Genomic DNA, 13,423 nt, shown 5'->3' on the forward strand with positions numbered 1-13,423 from the left:
TGTATCTAGTAAGAGTCGGATATCAGTCCTGATAGAGTCGCGTTGGCCACGAACCGAATAATTGGATCCCTCCTGGTTTCTAAGGGAGTAGCATCCCAGCCGATCCGCAATGTTTTTTCTGCCGGCGGGAGTAGACGCGGAGGCGACGGCGCCATCTTGGAAATCAGGGCCGCGGGAGGTTTTTTTTGCGCTGCGAGTGCCTTTAGAGGGCATATTTGTGGCTGTGCCAATACCGAAGTGTGCCTTGGGGTGTCTGCAGCAGGATCTTCGGTTCTGGGGCCAGATCCCGGGCAGGAAGCAGATAAGAGCAGGATAACCGGTGGGAGCTCTCCCTATGCGCGTTTTACTGCATGCTCCGTCAGGCCACGCTCCCGCCCCTGCGTATAAGTTCCTATTTCTGGGATGATAGACAATAGGATGACAGTTGTATGAGGAATACCTTACCTACATATACATAACTTAACTAAAGTATGCTATGCAAAGTATCCCACTGCAGTAAATAGTAAAAATGACAGCTAATGTTTCTGGCATATAATCCTTCCCTATGCCCACAGCATTAATTCTCACCTCTATAATGCACATACCTCAAATCTAAACACAAATCGAAGCATCAGTCTGTGGTTTCTGTGATCTGGACTGATTGTTTTGCAGGGTTGTACCTTTCGTGTGCTGTTCCTCCGAAAAATGTATAAATAATTCAAGTCCGCTGTTCCCATGTTTAAAGGGGTTGCCCACTTCCAGCAAATATTTGATATAGTTTATGTAAGAAAAAGTTATCCAATTTTCCAATATACTTTCTGTATCAATTCCTAATGGTTTTCTAGATCTCTGCTTGCTCTGTTTCTATAGGACGCTTCTATGATTACTTCCTGTGGATAGAAATCTGGTCGTGTGATGTGATGGACAGGCAGGTGCACGAACGTTATTATCACATAGAGTAATAGGAGTTGTGTGATAATAACGGCTCGTGCACCTCCATCACATCACATGGACAGATTTCTATCCACAGGAAATAAAAATAGAAGTTTTTATAGCAGGACAGCAAGCAGAGATCTAGAAAACCATGAGTAATTGATACAGAAAGTAAATTGGAAAATTGGTTAACTTTTCTATACATAAACTGTATGAAATATTTGCTGGAAGTGGGCAACCCCTTTACAGTTTTATAAAGATGAACTCTGAATTGAAATGTAATCTAGTTGCATAAAGTCAAGGAGGCGGAGATTTTATATGTATATTTATCATATACCTTTCTTTTTTTACCACCCTAGAAGGTTCAAGAGAAGAAAACTGTTATCAAAAAAGGATTATTGGAAACCGCTAAAGAATCTGGTGGCCCATTGGAGGGAAATGAGGGGACCAAGACTGAAGAGGTTTGTATCTCTGGAATGAAATTTTAGCTAATAAGTGTTATGGATGCTTTTGCTGGTATCTGTGCTTCATATAAATAGTGTACAGTGCATCATGATCCCCGATAAATACTAATTCACCATAAAACTTGCTGTATACATCCCCATTAATGGCTATGGCGATCTGGCAGCGGTATGGTGCAACACACGTTTAGAACTGTACTCTGGGAAAAGATAGAGCATGCTGTATCTTCCCCTGTTTATGCGGCCGTGTGGTGTTGCCCCCTGAGGACGGGGGGGGGGCGGGCTCACCCCTCCTCCTCTTCAGCGCACCGCTGTATGCTCACAGCCTAATAAGAATTAAACTGCCCTCAAAGTAGAATTTCTGTGGTGCATCTGAACCCAAGAGGCCTGGTCTTCACACATTTTTTTATTAGAAATTTGTCCAACATAAAATAATACAATAAACATGAAGCTCTTGCATATAGAAAGTACAGTAGCGAAGTTACAAAAATCCTTTTGTTAAAGAAATTTTGGCACCACATCCAAAAACTATAAAATGTTGCAGCCCTTAAAAGACACTGCTCTCCTGATTCCATTGTAATCCGATCTTTTATTCTGTATCCTGTCATTCCCAAGCAATCAGTGCTGTTAGTTTCAGCTCCCAGTATGCAAACTAAGGTTTCTACCATTGGACATGGAATGCGGTCAGGCAAGGAGAGTCTATATTGCATAAGACGGTCTAATCCGCATATCTGGTGCTGAAATTATAGGCACCAATGCTTTGGAATCAGTCCTGGGGTTACAGAATATTTCAATTTGCAGTAGAATCATAAGAGCGCAGTCTATGAAACTGTGCAGAGAGATGGAGGTAAAGGTGATGGAAGGTCCTCTTTATACACTTAGCTGCTATTTGAATAAATGCATGTGAATTTTAAATATATACAGTAATTAGAGTTAATTCTATGTTCCTGAAGTTTTCATTAATTTGTATGGTTTTTCTCCATTTTTGGTTTATAAATATATTTTACACAGAAAACTACTGACCCTGCACCGGTTAAAACAAAAAGTCCGTCTTCCCGGATTGGAAAACTTCAAGTAACTATGAAACGTCACCATATTCTGTTCTCTCGCTAAGATTATTTTACCAATCTTTTTATGCTATCCTTCAAAACTTTACTTTCTCCCACTAGCAGTGCTTGGACCTGGCTGACCACTATTCTCCTCCTGCATAGTGCATGCCGCTTATTCTCGTCCCAATGCCACCTTCTTCCTATCTGATGCAGGAGCTCACAATAAGACATAATAACTACAACTGAATATGAAGTCATTTGTTTCCGATATTTTTTCAGGCCAACTTGCTGATCAATCCTGCTGCATTGTTACCTGGTGCTGTTCCTAAGTTGTCTGGAATGAGGGCTACAACTATGGCAGAAGCTCAAGTCGCATTGGCCGCAGAGGATAACTTACCTTCAAAATCTATCAGTCAAAATTTGGAGGGCGCATGTTTTGAAACCCCAGCACAAGTTGACACTCTTCATAATGCTAATAAGGTATTATATATTCCTTTTTTGTATATAATATAGTATTGCAGTTTAGTTTACTACTTATAATTTAGGTAAACATGTGTGTTGGAGCAGTATTAAACCGAAATTCTAGGTTAGAGGACATTTTTATACTGGTTACTTGTCTTAGGTCATCAATACCAGATTTATGGGTTTCTGACATCCAGACCCTATAATGATCAGTCTATGAAAGAGAAAAGTCACCACCAGCTCACCTCAGGCTGCAGGGATCAATCTGCACCAAAAGATGGGCAAAAGCAGACCCATAGGATGTCCAGCAGACTTGCACGTCTCTTAAAGAAATATAGTCTTCTTTATTTATTCCTCATATGGAACAGCGGTTTAAGAGCAGAAAGCAAAACACCGCTTACTCTCTGACGCGTTTCTGGTCAAACAGACCCTCAGTCATAGAGTGAGCTTTGTTTTAATTTCTGCCCCATAATGATCAGTCGTGCTGGGTTTCTTCCAGCAATGGATAGATTGTTAAAGATACTCAACGCCTCACCTCCATCGTAGACGTCGCCATGTTAAAGGAACGTGTCCAAACCGCCACATCGATGCTTAAAGGGGTATTCTGATTAGGGCATTTACATTTAATTAAATTCATCTGCCATATGTAAGCATTTCTTCAATTGAATGTTAATAAAAAACCGTTCCTGTGTGAAGACAATTTCTCATAAATGTTGCCATGTTGTCCCTTAGAAACGAGATGGCTTCCTCGGATACGACCACGTCACACTCTGGCAGCGGTGGCCAGACATGCGCTATTGAGTCCTGCCTGACCACCTGGATTCAGCAATCATTACCACAGGACGGCTGTGTGACATGAAGTAACTCCAGGACATTTCATATGCAAAAACAATTTGTTTCTTTGTGCAATCACTCCAGCGGAGGTGGCCATATCCGAGGAAGCTATCTCGTTTCTAAGGGACAACATGACTACATTTATGACAAATTATCTTCACAAAGGAACATTTTTTTTAATCCCATCCAATTGAAAAAATGTATATATATGGTAGATTAATGAAACTGAAAGTGAGTGCCCAGACGAGAATACCCCTTTAAGCCACAAAGATGCAAATCACTCCGGCGCGTAACCTCTTTGCTTCCAATCTTTTATTCACATAATGGAGAGATTTCACCATAAAAATTAATGATATTCATGGTATCACCATATCCACCAGCGAGGGGTATATCCTACTTGTTTCAAATGTTCAAGACACTCTTAATCATGGCATAAATACAAATGTGATTTGGGGGTTTAATATGTTGATTACCTGGTGACATAAACTAAGTACTTCCGGAAACGACACATCCCCAATAAACCCTAAAATCAACGTTTAATTGTATTTAAGTAAAACACATATGAGTACAATATAATACACATGTAAACAAATCATTAGACCATAAACGCTTATGTTAATCTCCTCCACAAGTAGTTTTAGGGAAAACCTAAATATTAAGATGGAACACAAAGACCTCAAGTGCCGGAGTGATTTGCATCTTTTTGAAGAGCAAATGGTGCCAGTTGCAAATTAGCCAATCCTGGTCTTCTGTGGCAAATGCCAAGCACTCTGTACGGTGTTGAGCTTTGAGCACAACCTCCATCTGTGGACGTCGTGCCCTTATACCATCCTCATGAAGTCGGTTTCTAACTGTTTGTGCAGACACATTTGTGGCTGCTGTAGGTCATTTTGCAGGGCTCTGGCTGTGCTCCTCCTGTTCCTCTTGTACAAAGATGGGGGTAGTGGTCCTGCTGCTAGGTTGTTGCCCTCATACAGCCCCCTCCACATCTCCTGGTGTACTTGCCTGTCTCCTGGTGGCACCTCCAGCCTCTGGATGCTACCAAACAGACACAGCAAACCTTCCTGCAAAAGCTCCATTGATTTACCATACTGGAGGAGCTGCACTACTTGAACCCCTTGTGTGGGTTGTAAAGTCCATGTCATGCTACCACGAGCCTGAAAGCACCACCAACATTCAAAATTAACAAGACATCATCCAGAAAGCATTGGTACTCACAAGTGGTCTGTGGTCCCCACCACCAGAACCGTTGTTTTCTATTCCATTTGCACAGCAGCATGTAAATATTTGTCAATCAGTGTGGCTTCCTAGGTGGACAGTTTCACAGAAGTTTGAGTTTTATTGTGTTGTTTAAGTGTTCTCTTTATTTTTTTTGAGCAGTGTATTATTCTATGCAGATCTGTAAATTGTGGTGGTGCGAGTCACTCTGCTCCATCTGTAGTGCAGGGCCATTCATCTGCCATTAAGGCGCGGCTCTCATACAAGTGAATACGTTAACTTATTTCCAAAACAGTCTCTGGCAGAAACTATCCTTCACGTATATATTATACTTACCTGGTTGCATGTGTATTTTCTTTTTTGTGTTTCCTAAGTATTTTTGTGCATTGTAACTTATTTATCAGACTCGTGTGAAAGTTGGTGGTAAAAGAAGACCTCCTACACGGATGGGAAGGAAACTGTCATCCCAAGGTTCTGGAGAGACTGAAGATCTTTCCTCTCCAGTGTCGCCTACATCAGCTGCAAAGACTGATCCGGGACTAGTGGAGTCAAACTGGAGAACAGATCGAGATGAGATTTCAACTATGAAGTTATCCTTCTCTGAAAATGACATCCAGCCCAGAGCACAGATGAAGGCGGCAGTGAACCCTCTGACTCCTGATGTCTATGATCTATTTGGTTCTGACCTCTTTACAGATAACTCCATGTCACACCCAGTTGCATCCAAACCCCAGAAAGAAGAGTCTTCAGGGAGCGAGTATTCTAAGAAGTCTTTCTTAGATCAGGAGAAGAAATCCTCATCTGTCTTTGGTGATGGCAGCGATGATGACTTATTTAAGTCCATAAAAAACAAACCTAAAAAGACACCGCAGTCCACCTCGATGATGGAGCCGGAGCCCGAAGATGATCTTTTTGGGTTTCAGAAACCTCAGATAAAAGAAGATGCTCAACCTGTTGCTCCTAAAGATAAGTCCACAACCAGTGACACGTTTGAGGTAAGTGGTTGTTTTCTATGGAGGGGAAGGGGAATCCTACAAAACTGGCTTTACTGCAGATAAAATACTGACTACAATTGATCAGCAAGAAACTCACTCAGTTATTGCTTATTGTCAGGATTTTTGTAACAAAATAGGGACACCTCCAGTGCACCAACTTCTTAAAGGAAAGTTACCATCCGAAATCTACCAATTAAAGTAGATCTGATGGTAGGTTCCTACTAACATTCTAACCCCTAAATTATTTTTCCCTAATCCTATAATACTTCTTAACCTTGTCAAAACTTTATCTAACTAATAAGCAAATTTTCGTCAGAGGCTACTGGGGCATGGAGTAACCTCTCCAGGCTCTGGGAGCAAAGGCTACTGTACGCCCCCAGTAGCCTCTGCTGTCCCACCTCCTTCCGTGTCTGCATGCTCTCGATATTTGGCTTGTGTGGTAGAGTAAACGCACATATTGTGAAAGCTGTCGGCTCTGAAGGGGCCACTATGCATGTGCAGAGATTGAGGAATTGAAGAAGCCGTGTCATGCCGACTTAGGAGGTGGGACAGCCCGGAGAAGCTAGTCTTTGTGCCACTAGCCTCTGCTAAAAATGAGCAAATTCGGTAGATAAAGTTTAGATAAGGTTAGGAAATGTTATAGGATATGGAAAGATAATTTAGGGCTAAGGCTGCTTTCACAATAATGGGTCCTGGACATGGTACACGTTCAGCTGCTCATCCCTCTCCTCTCCATAGAGCCATGCCGCGTGGCCACACTCAGAGCGTGCCGTTTTAGATCCTTGGCTATAAGTGCACTTCTATGGCGGCCATCTGCTAGTCGTTGTACATATGGCTAGCACACGGCTGCCATATATGGTTGTGTCAAAGCGGCATTAGAATGTTAGTTAAAACCTACCATCAGATCTACCTTAACAGGTACATTCCTGATCGTAGGTTTCCTTTTAAGTTATCTCTATTTTACCAGATTGCACATGACCAGCTGATTGAAGTCCAACTGGTTGAACACCGAACAATCACCAGAATAGGACCCCCAGCAATCTGGAGAATGGGAGTCCCTTTCTTACTAATTGGTGAAGCTGATGGTCGTGCACACAACCTGCCATCTTATTCAGTTGTATATTAGTGTTGGAAATTGTTAAGCACATAGCACCAGAATTTAGAGTACTCACATTTAATGTCTATGAATGCCAGAGATAGCCGAGCGCTGGGCTCTACTAATGTGACATAATGAGGATATTTAACAATACTGATGGCTAATAGAAAATCTCCCATTGCTTGTCTTGCCACTTTTTGTATTGATATTGCATAGAACATTAAGTGACTTGTCCTAATGAGCTGATCTATAGATTTGGGGGTTTTTTTTGTTTCTTAGGATGATATATTTGCAGCAGAGGCTGTCAAGCCAGTAAAGAAAGCAAAAGAGAAGAAAGGGGCATCAGAACTTAACCTGTTTGATGGTGCTGATATTTTTTCTGATTTCACGCAAAAACCTAAAGAGAAGAAGTCCAAAAAGAAAGCAGAGCCTAAATCGATATTTGATGATGACATGGGTATGTATAGCTCTGGCAGACACACGGTAGTAGTGCAGGAAGCAGGGACACACACAGGTATAAAGTCCAAATCAACTGTTTTATTCACACTTCAGTGTCAAAACACTAATTCAGCCTTGGCTTAGGCCGCGGTCACAAGTTCTGTTAGTGTTGCTTTCATTTCTAGGGAAACGCATGCGATTGGTAACCAGGTCTTGTACTGTTTAAATGCAAGACACCGGGTCCTGGTTATCGATCCCATGCGTTTCCCTCAAAGCGTATATGTGATCGGGCTACGGTTCCCCCCAGTTATGCAGTGTGCTACCAGCATTATGGGATGTACTTGTCTTTAAGAAAAGTGCAGCAAGTTAGTGTTTACTATGGTCCGGCTTTGCCATTCATACACTGATTAAAGAATTTGTTCACCTCCTGTTCCCCCATCAGCATGCATTTAAGGCTCCTATGACATTGGAGATATGATAGAGATGTTAAAATGTAAAGGGGTTAAAGAGAACCTGTCATGCAAAATAACCCCTCTAATCTAAATAGATTTTCATAAACTGCCATTAGAGAGCATTGTCTCTATCCCTTCATTGTCCCTCTACATGCCTGTAAACCTAAGCAATGAGGTCCTAAAGCTGTATGCAAATGACCTGTTAAATGTCCAATGAAGCATTAGCATATTCAAGGTGTCCAGCTTATTCATGAGTGGGAGGTACAGCCACACCCCCACTACTTGACTGACAGCCTGTGTAACGCTGTGATGGCTGCTACATGTGCTTGCTGGTGGCCACACCCCCTCCAGCCTCTGTGTGTGTGTATGTATCAGAGATACAACAGCTCCAGGCTGCAGCCATGTTCTAGCAGAACATGTCAGGTACTTGTGTAGCTGATGTCTGTGTCTCTCACCTGTATATTAGGAGGACAGCAGATGCAGCACACACTAGCAATGCTTTACTATACATTACACACAGACATGAGCAGGGGGAGGAGAGGGGAGGGGTAACAGGGGTGACATCACTGCCTCTGACCATGTGACCAGCCTCATTTACATAATAAATAAATTATGATTTTACAATAATTAATGTATGAAGTGACTAGATAAAGGCTGGGATGGATCTTTGTCAGCTGCTCCAACAGGTAGTAGTGACAGGACTAGTGGCAGAGACCTGATGACAGGTGTCCTTTAAATATTTGATCGCTGGGATCCCTTGTATCCTTTTAGGACATAGTCAGAACATTAGCCACTACTCCATTCACGGTCTATCACTGAGTACTGTACTTGCAGATCCATGGCAGTCCTATAGATAAAGAATGGATCAGAATAATCTTTGGCATCAGATCTACACTATGTGACCTAAATTAAATGTGGGGACATAAAACTGGAGCATGTATACACCTTCATAAACATAAAACACTCATTGGTGTCGGACCCTTGCACCTAATATACAAGCATTAAATACAAAATTAAAACAAAAAGCTAAAATGAGCCTGAGGGGCTCCAGAATCCAATGACATCTATGGACCATGGAGCCCCTCTGGTTCTTTTTCATAATGTTGAAAACCTTTTTTCATATAAACAAGGTCCTGAGAAGCTAAAGGAAGAGCGAATCCTATTAGAGGGGGAACACACCAGTATGTCAGTGTGCATGTTTACAATCATTCATCCTAGTGGTAAATGTCCTTTAATGTAATGTATCTTAACCCCTTGCTGTGCAGTCAGTACCATTGACACGATCTTGCCACTGAGGAAGGAGGGAGCCCCTCCGAAACGCATCTGGTTGCCTAAACTATATTACAGGTGGTCCCCTACTTAAGAGCACTCGATTTACATACGACCCCTAGTTACAAACGGACCTCTGGATATTGGTAATTTATTGTACTTTAGTCCTAGGCTACAATAATTAGCTATAACAGTTATCACAGGTGTCTGTAATGAAGATTTAGTGTTAATCCTGGTTCTTATAACAACCCAACATTTTTAAAATCCAATTGTCACAGAGACCAAAAAAGTTCTGTCTGGGATTACAATAATAAAATCTACAGTTCCGACTTGCATACAAATTCAACTTAAGAACAAACCTACAGGCTCTATCTATTATGTAATCCGGGAACTGCCTGTATCTGATCTGTTATTCCGTTTTTATGGAATTACTAGACAAGACGGCAACACCGTTTCATTATCGGCTACGATCAATGTGTGGAGGACAAAATCTTGGGCGCTTAACGAAATACTTGCCTTTAACTCCTTACCGACGGGTAGCGGCGGGTGCGGGTACATGGAGAGGGCTCATGGGCCGGTAAGTCTTTGCTGCACATTGCTATCCCCGCGATTGCGGCTTCAAAAAGATGGCGGCACATTGTCACTGAGGACAGTGAGGAGCGCCAATTGGTTGCCATGATGGCCTCGGGTCTTCCGAAGACTTGAGGTTGTCTCGTTTTTATTTTTGTAAATGTATGAAAACATTATAAAACCTATACAAATTTGTTATCCCCGTGATCGTACCAAACCAAAGAATAAAGTAGACATGTCATTTGGGACGTACGGTGAAAGCCGTAAAATCCAAGCCCACCATTTTGACTGCATTTCAAATTTTTTCCCGTTTCTCAGTAAACGGCATGGAATATTAAATACCATCACTATGAGGTGCAATTTGTTACCCAGAAAACAAGCCCATATACAGCTCTTTACATGTAAAAAATAAAAAAAGTTATCGATAAGGGCAAGGTCGTTAAGGGGTTAAATATTGTTCCATCTACTCAAGGATTGTAACCTAACGAGTTGGAAACTTGCAGTGAACCTTTCATACGTTTGGAACCTGTGACAAGCCTGGTTGTGCTGCGCATGAGCGGAGGATTACATCCCATCCCTCCGGGAAGTGATTGCTATGCTTTTGATATACCATAATACTCTTTATCCATTATCTTGATATTTGGCCGCCCTTTTTTGAAGTGCATGGACATAAACAAATAGATTCAGTAGTTTGGATTTGCAACAATGTCATATATAATCTCAATCGAAATTGTTTTTTTACACTTTTGCACTGAAAATTTTCCATCTTATCCTATCGATACAGACATTTATCTGCATTCATCTATAAAGTATTGGACCTCTATTAAAACTTAGCTACATTGGTTTGCACTATTTGTAGGATTTCTTTTTTTTAAGTTTTATTTTGTATTTTATGCTTTGATGTATATTGGGTGCAAGGGCCCCATACCAATGAGTGTTTTAGGTTTATAAAAGTGTATATATGCTCCAGTTGTATGCCCTCTTTTTAGGTCAAGTGGTATAGATCGCTGATGCCAACACAATATTTTGCATTCAATACACTTACTGAATACTTGAGATACCCAGGCTTGTGTTAGAGCAGAGTCAGATCTTTATTTTACCCTCCGTGATGCCCCAATACAAAATCTTTCCCTCCCATAACCATTGATCGGTTCAGACCGTTACAGTGTGATTTCACATTTCAATAGGAAAGTTGCTGTTATATTAGTGCCACCACTCCACCAATGAAGTATCAATGCATTATAAAAATATATATTTTCTATCTTTCCATACAGATGACATATTTTCAGCGTCAATCTCTAATGTAAAGAAGACCAAGTCAAAATCCAAATCGTCTTCTCATGGGTCTGAAGCAAAGCCCGATACCAAGGCTTCCACGGCCTTTGATGATCCCCTAAATGCTTTTGGTAAATAAGGACTGACCAGCCTTGAGATTGATTGAATATTTCCACGACTCCATGTCATTTCATCATATTCATGGCCTATTATCAGCAGTAGACTATTTTACTTACACCGTGTAGGCTAAAGAATGAAGGGTTTTAGCTTGTTTTAAGCACTTAAATGTCTGTGCCAAACTTTCATACCTGGAAGACGTGATCATCTCCGATGTTATGTATGTATTACAAGGGCTGGTGTATTGAGCAGGACGGCCTCGTTCTGACCAATGCAGAAGACATTCCATAGCGGTGCAGTCTGATGTATTCTCAGTGTAGGAGATTGCGCTCTAACCTTGAGCTTCTGTTATAAATCAGTCTGAGATGAAGTAACTTAACTGTGGATCAAGTTGGATATTACACAATGTCAATATCAGACCATTCTCTATTACAAAGAAGAGGTCAACCTTTAGTGCTAGATAAAATAAATTCTCTCCATATTTGGTACAGTAAGGGTCATCTACATTTATTAAACCCAAATCTACGTTATGACAGATTGCATGATGTTGGTAGGACAAATCCAACTTGTATCCAGAGCACAGTACATTTCTAAAATATATACTGTAAATCTTTGTCAGAAAACATAATTATATCTAGATGTCTAACAAATAAAAACACCTTCTATAGCAGAGGGTCACAGCTATTTTTTTTATGCCAATTACACCTCAAACCAACCACTCTATTGCTATACTAAGGGTTTTTCAGAATTTTATGTAACATTATGTAATGAATATTATGGAATTATGTGTCTGGTGTGGAATAACCTTTCCCTAATGTATCCAGCGCATAGGGATTGTGATTTCTATGGTTTATGATTAGCTGTAGGCTAATAGACCTAGACCAGCATTGGCCTACTGCCCCAAGCAACTACAACTTTTCCTTAAAGGAATCTTGATCCTCTACTTGGTAGTAAATACATAACATACATATTATGGATGAAGAAGTGTAGAACATAAACTTAAAGGACTACAATACAAAAATGTGCTTATAATAAATGGATATTTTGCCGTGTCTTATATGGAGATGGAAGATCGGTGAGAATAATACAAACAAAGATCCTATATATTTTGTATAAAGGGGTAATAATTATAGAATTGTGTAATACTGTAACCTAAGTTATGGAATTTAATGGATGTATTCTTCTGTGCTGTTAGCCCGCGGTCACACGTTCCGCCGTTGCGTTCATAACGCAGAGAAACGTATGCGATCGGTAACCAGGTCTGGGTGTCTTGCATTGTCTATCACATGCATTTCCACGAGGCTTGTCCTCTGTGCGCTAGCAACGCGTTATGAACACGACGTGAGCAGAGCTGGTGATCGCAGCCTTACTGCAGATGTTAAGCAAATGCACAGAAGTAGTCAGCCACATCTTCTCTAACTGCACCTGCACAGAAGACGGTGAAGAAAATGCCCAGTGTTTTACATTGGCAGGGCTGAGCTTACATGAGTGATCATCTTCTATAAATACTCAGATATAATAGATTTATGCATTTGTATGATTTATATTTGCTAAGTGTCAGTCTTTTAGGCAATTTTGTAATCATAACCGCCAGCAGTTCAGCTCACCTTTGTCTTGTGCTGTGGGCCTGGCGGAGAAGAGTACATCACCTGGCTTCATAGTTCAGTCACCTAGTATGCAAAGCAGGTGCTGGATGAGGATGGGGTAGTTCACTTAACTTTACTGTTCAGTCAGCCATTATCAAGAGCATGCTCAGTGCACTGGGAGAAGCCAGGGGTAGTACACATGGCTATACTGTGCAGTCACCCAGTATACAGAGCATGCTCAGTGCATCAGGAGAAGCCAGGGGTAGTACACATGGCTATAATGTGCAGTCACTGAGTATACAGAGCATGCTCAGTGCATCAGGAGCAGCCTGGGGTGGTACACATGGCTATACTGTGCAGTCACCCAGTATACAGAGCATGCTTAGTGCATCAGGAGCAGCCAGGGGTAGTACACATGGCTATACTGTGCAGTCACCCAGTATACAGAGCATGCACCGTGTATCAGGAGCAGCCAGGGGTAGTACACATGGCTATAATGTGCAGTCACCCAGTATACAGAGCATGCTCAGTGCATCAGGAGAAGCCAGGGGTAGTACACATGGCTATAATGTGCAGTCACGGAGTATACAGAGCATGCTCAGTGCATCAGGAGCAGCCTGGGGTGGTACACATGGCTATACTGTGCAGTCACCCAGTATACAGAGCATGCTTAGTGCATCAGGAGCAGC

The 13,423-nt window shown here is 41.5% G+C and overlaps 1 protein-coding gene across 2 annotated transcripts in view; it reads left to right on the forward strand.

The window, feature by feature from the left end:
• Positions 1 to 11,815, forward strand: part of LOC140105384 (WASH complex subunit 2C-like) — a 42,544-nt gene extending 30,729 nt beyond the window's left edge. Inside the window, exons 25-30 of one of the 2 annotated variants that reach the window (XM_072129318.1) lie at positions 1,272 to 1,373; positions 2,385 to 2,447; positions 2,702 to 2,902; positions 5,341 to 5,931; positions 7,307 to 7,484; positions 11,031 to 11,815. In XM_072129318.1, coding sequence (XP_071985419.1) covers positions 1,272 to 1,373; positions 2,385 to 2,447; positions 2,702 to 2,902; positions 5,341 to 5,931; positions 7,307 to 7,484; positions 11,031 to 11,170 — 1,275 coding nt within the window. In that variant the 3' untranslated portion in view covers positions 11,171 to 11,815. The remainder of the gene's footprint in view (positions 1 to 1,271; positions 1,374 to 2,384; positions 2,448 to 2,701; positions 2,903 to 5,340; positions 5,932 to 7,306; positions 7,485 to 11,030) is intronic. The other variant, XM_072129319.1, reaches the window with a different exon arrangement.
• The last annotated feature ends 1,608 nt before the right edge of the window (positions 11,816 to 13,423 follow it).

The sequence above is a fragment of the Engystomops pustulosus genome, chromosome 11 (genome assembly GCF_040894005.1).
Source record: "Engystomops pustulosus chromosome 11, aEngPut4.maternal, whole genome shotgun sequence".
Taxonomy (NCBI): Eukaryota; Metazoa; Chordata; class Amphibia; order Anura; family Leptodactylidae; genus Engystomops; species Engystomops pustulosus.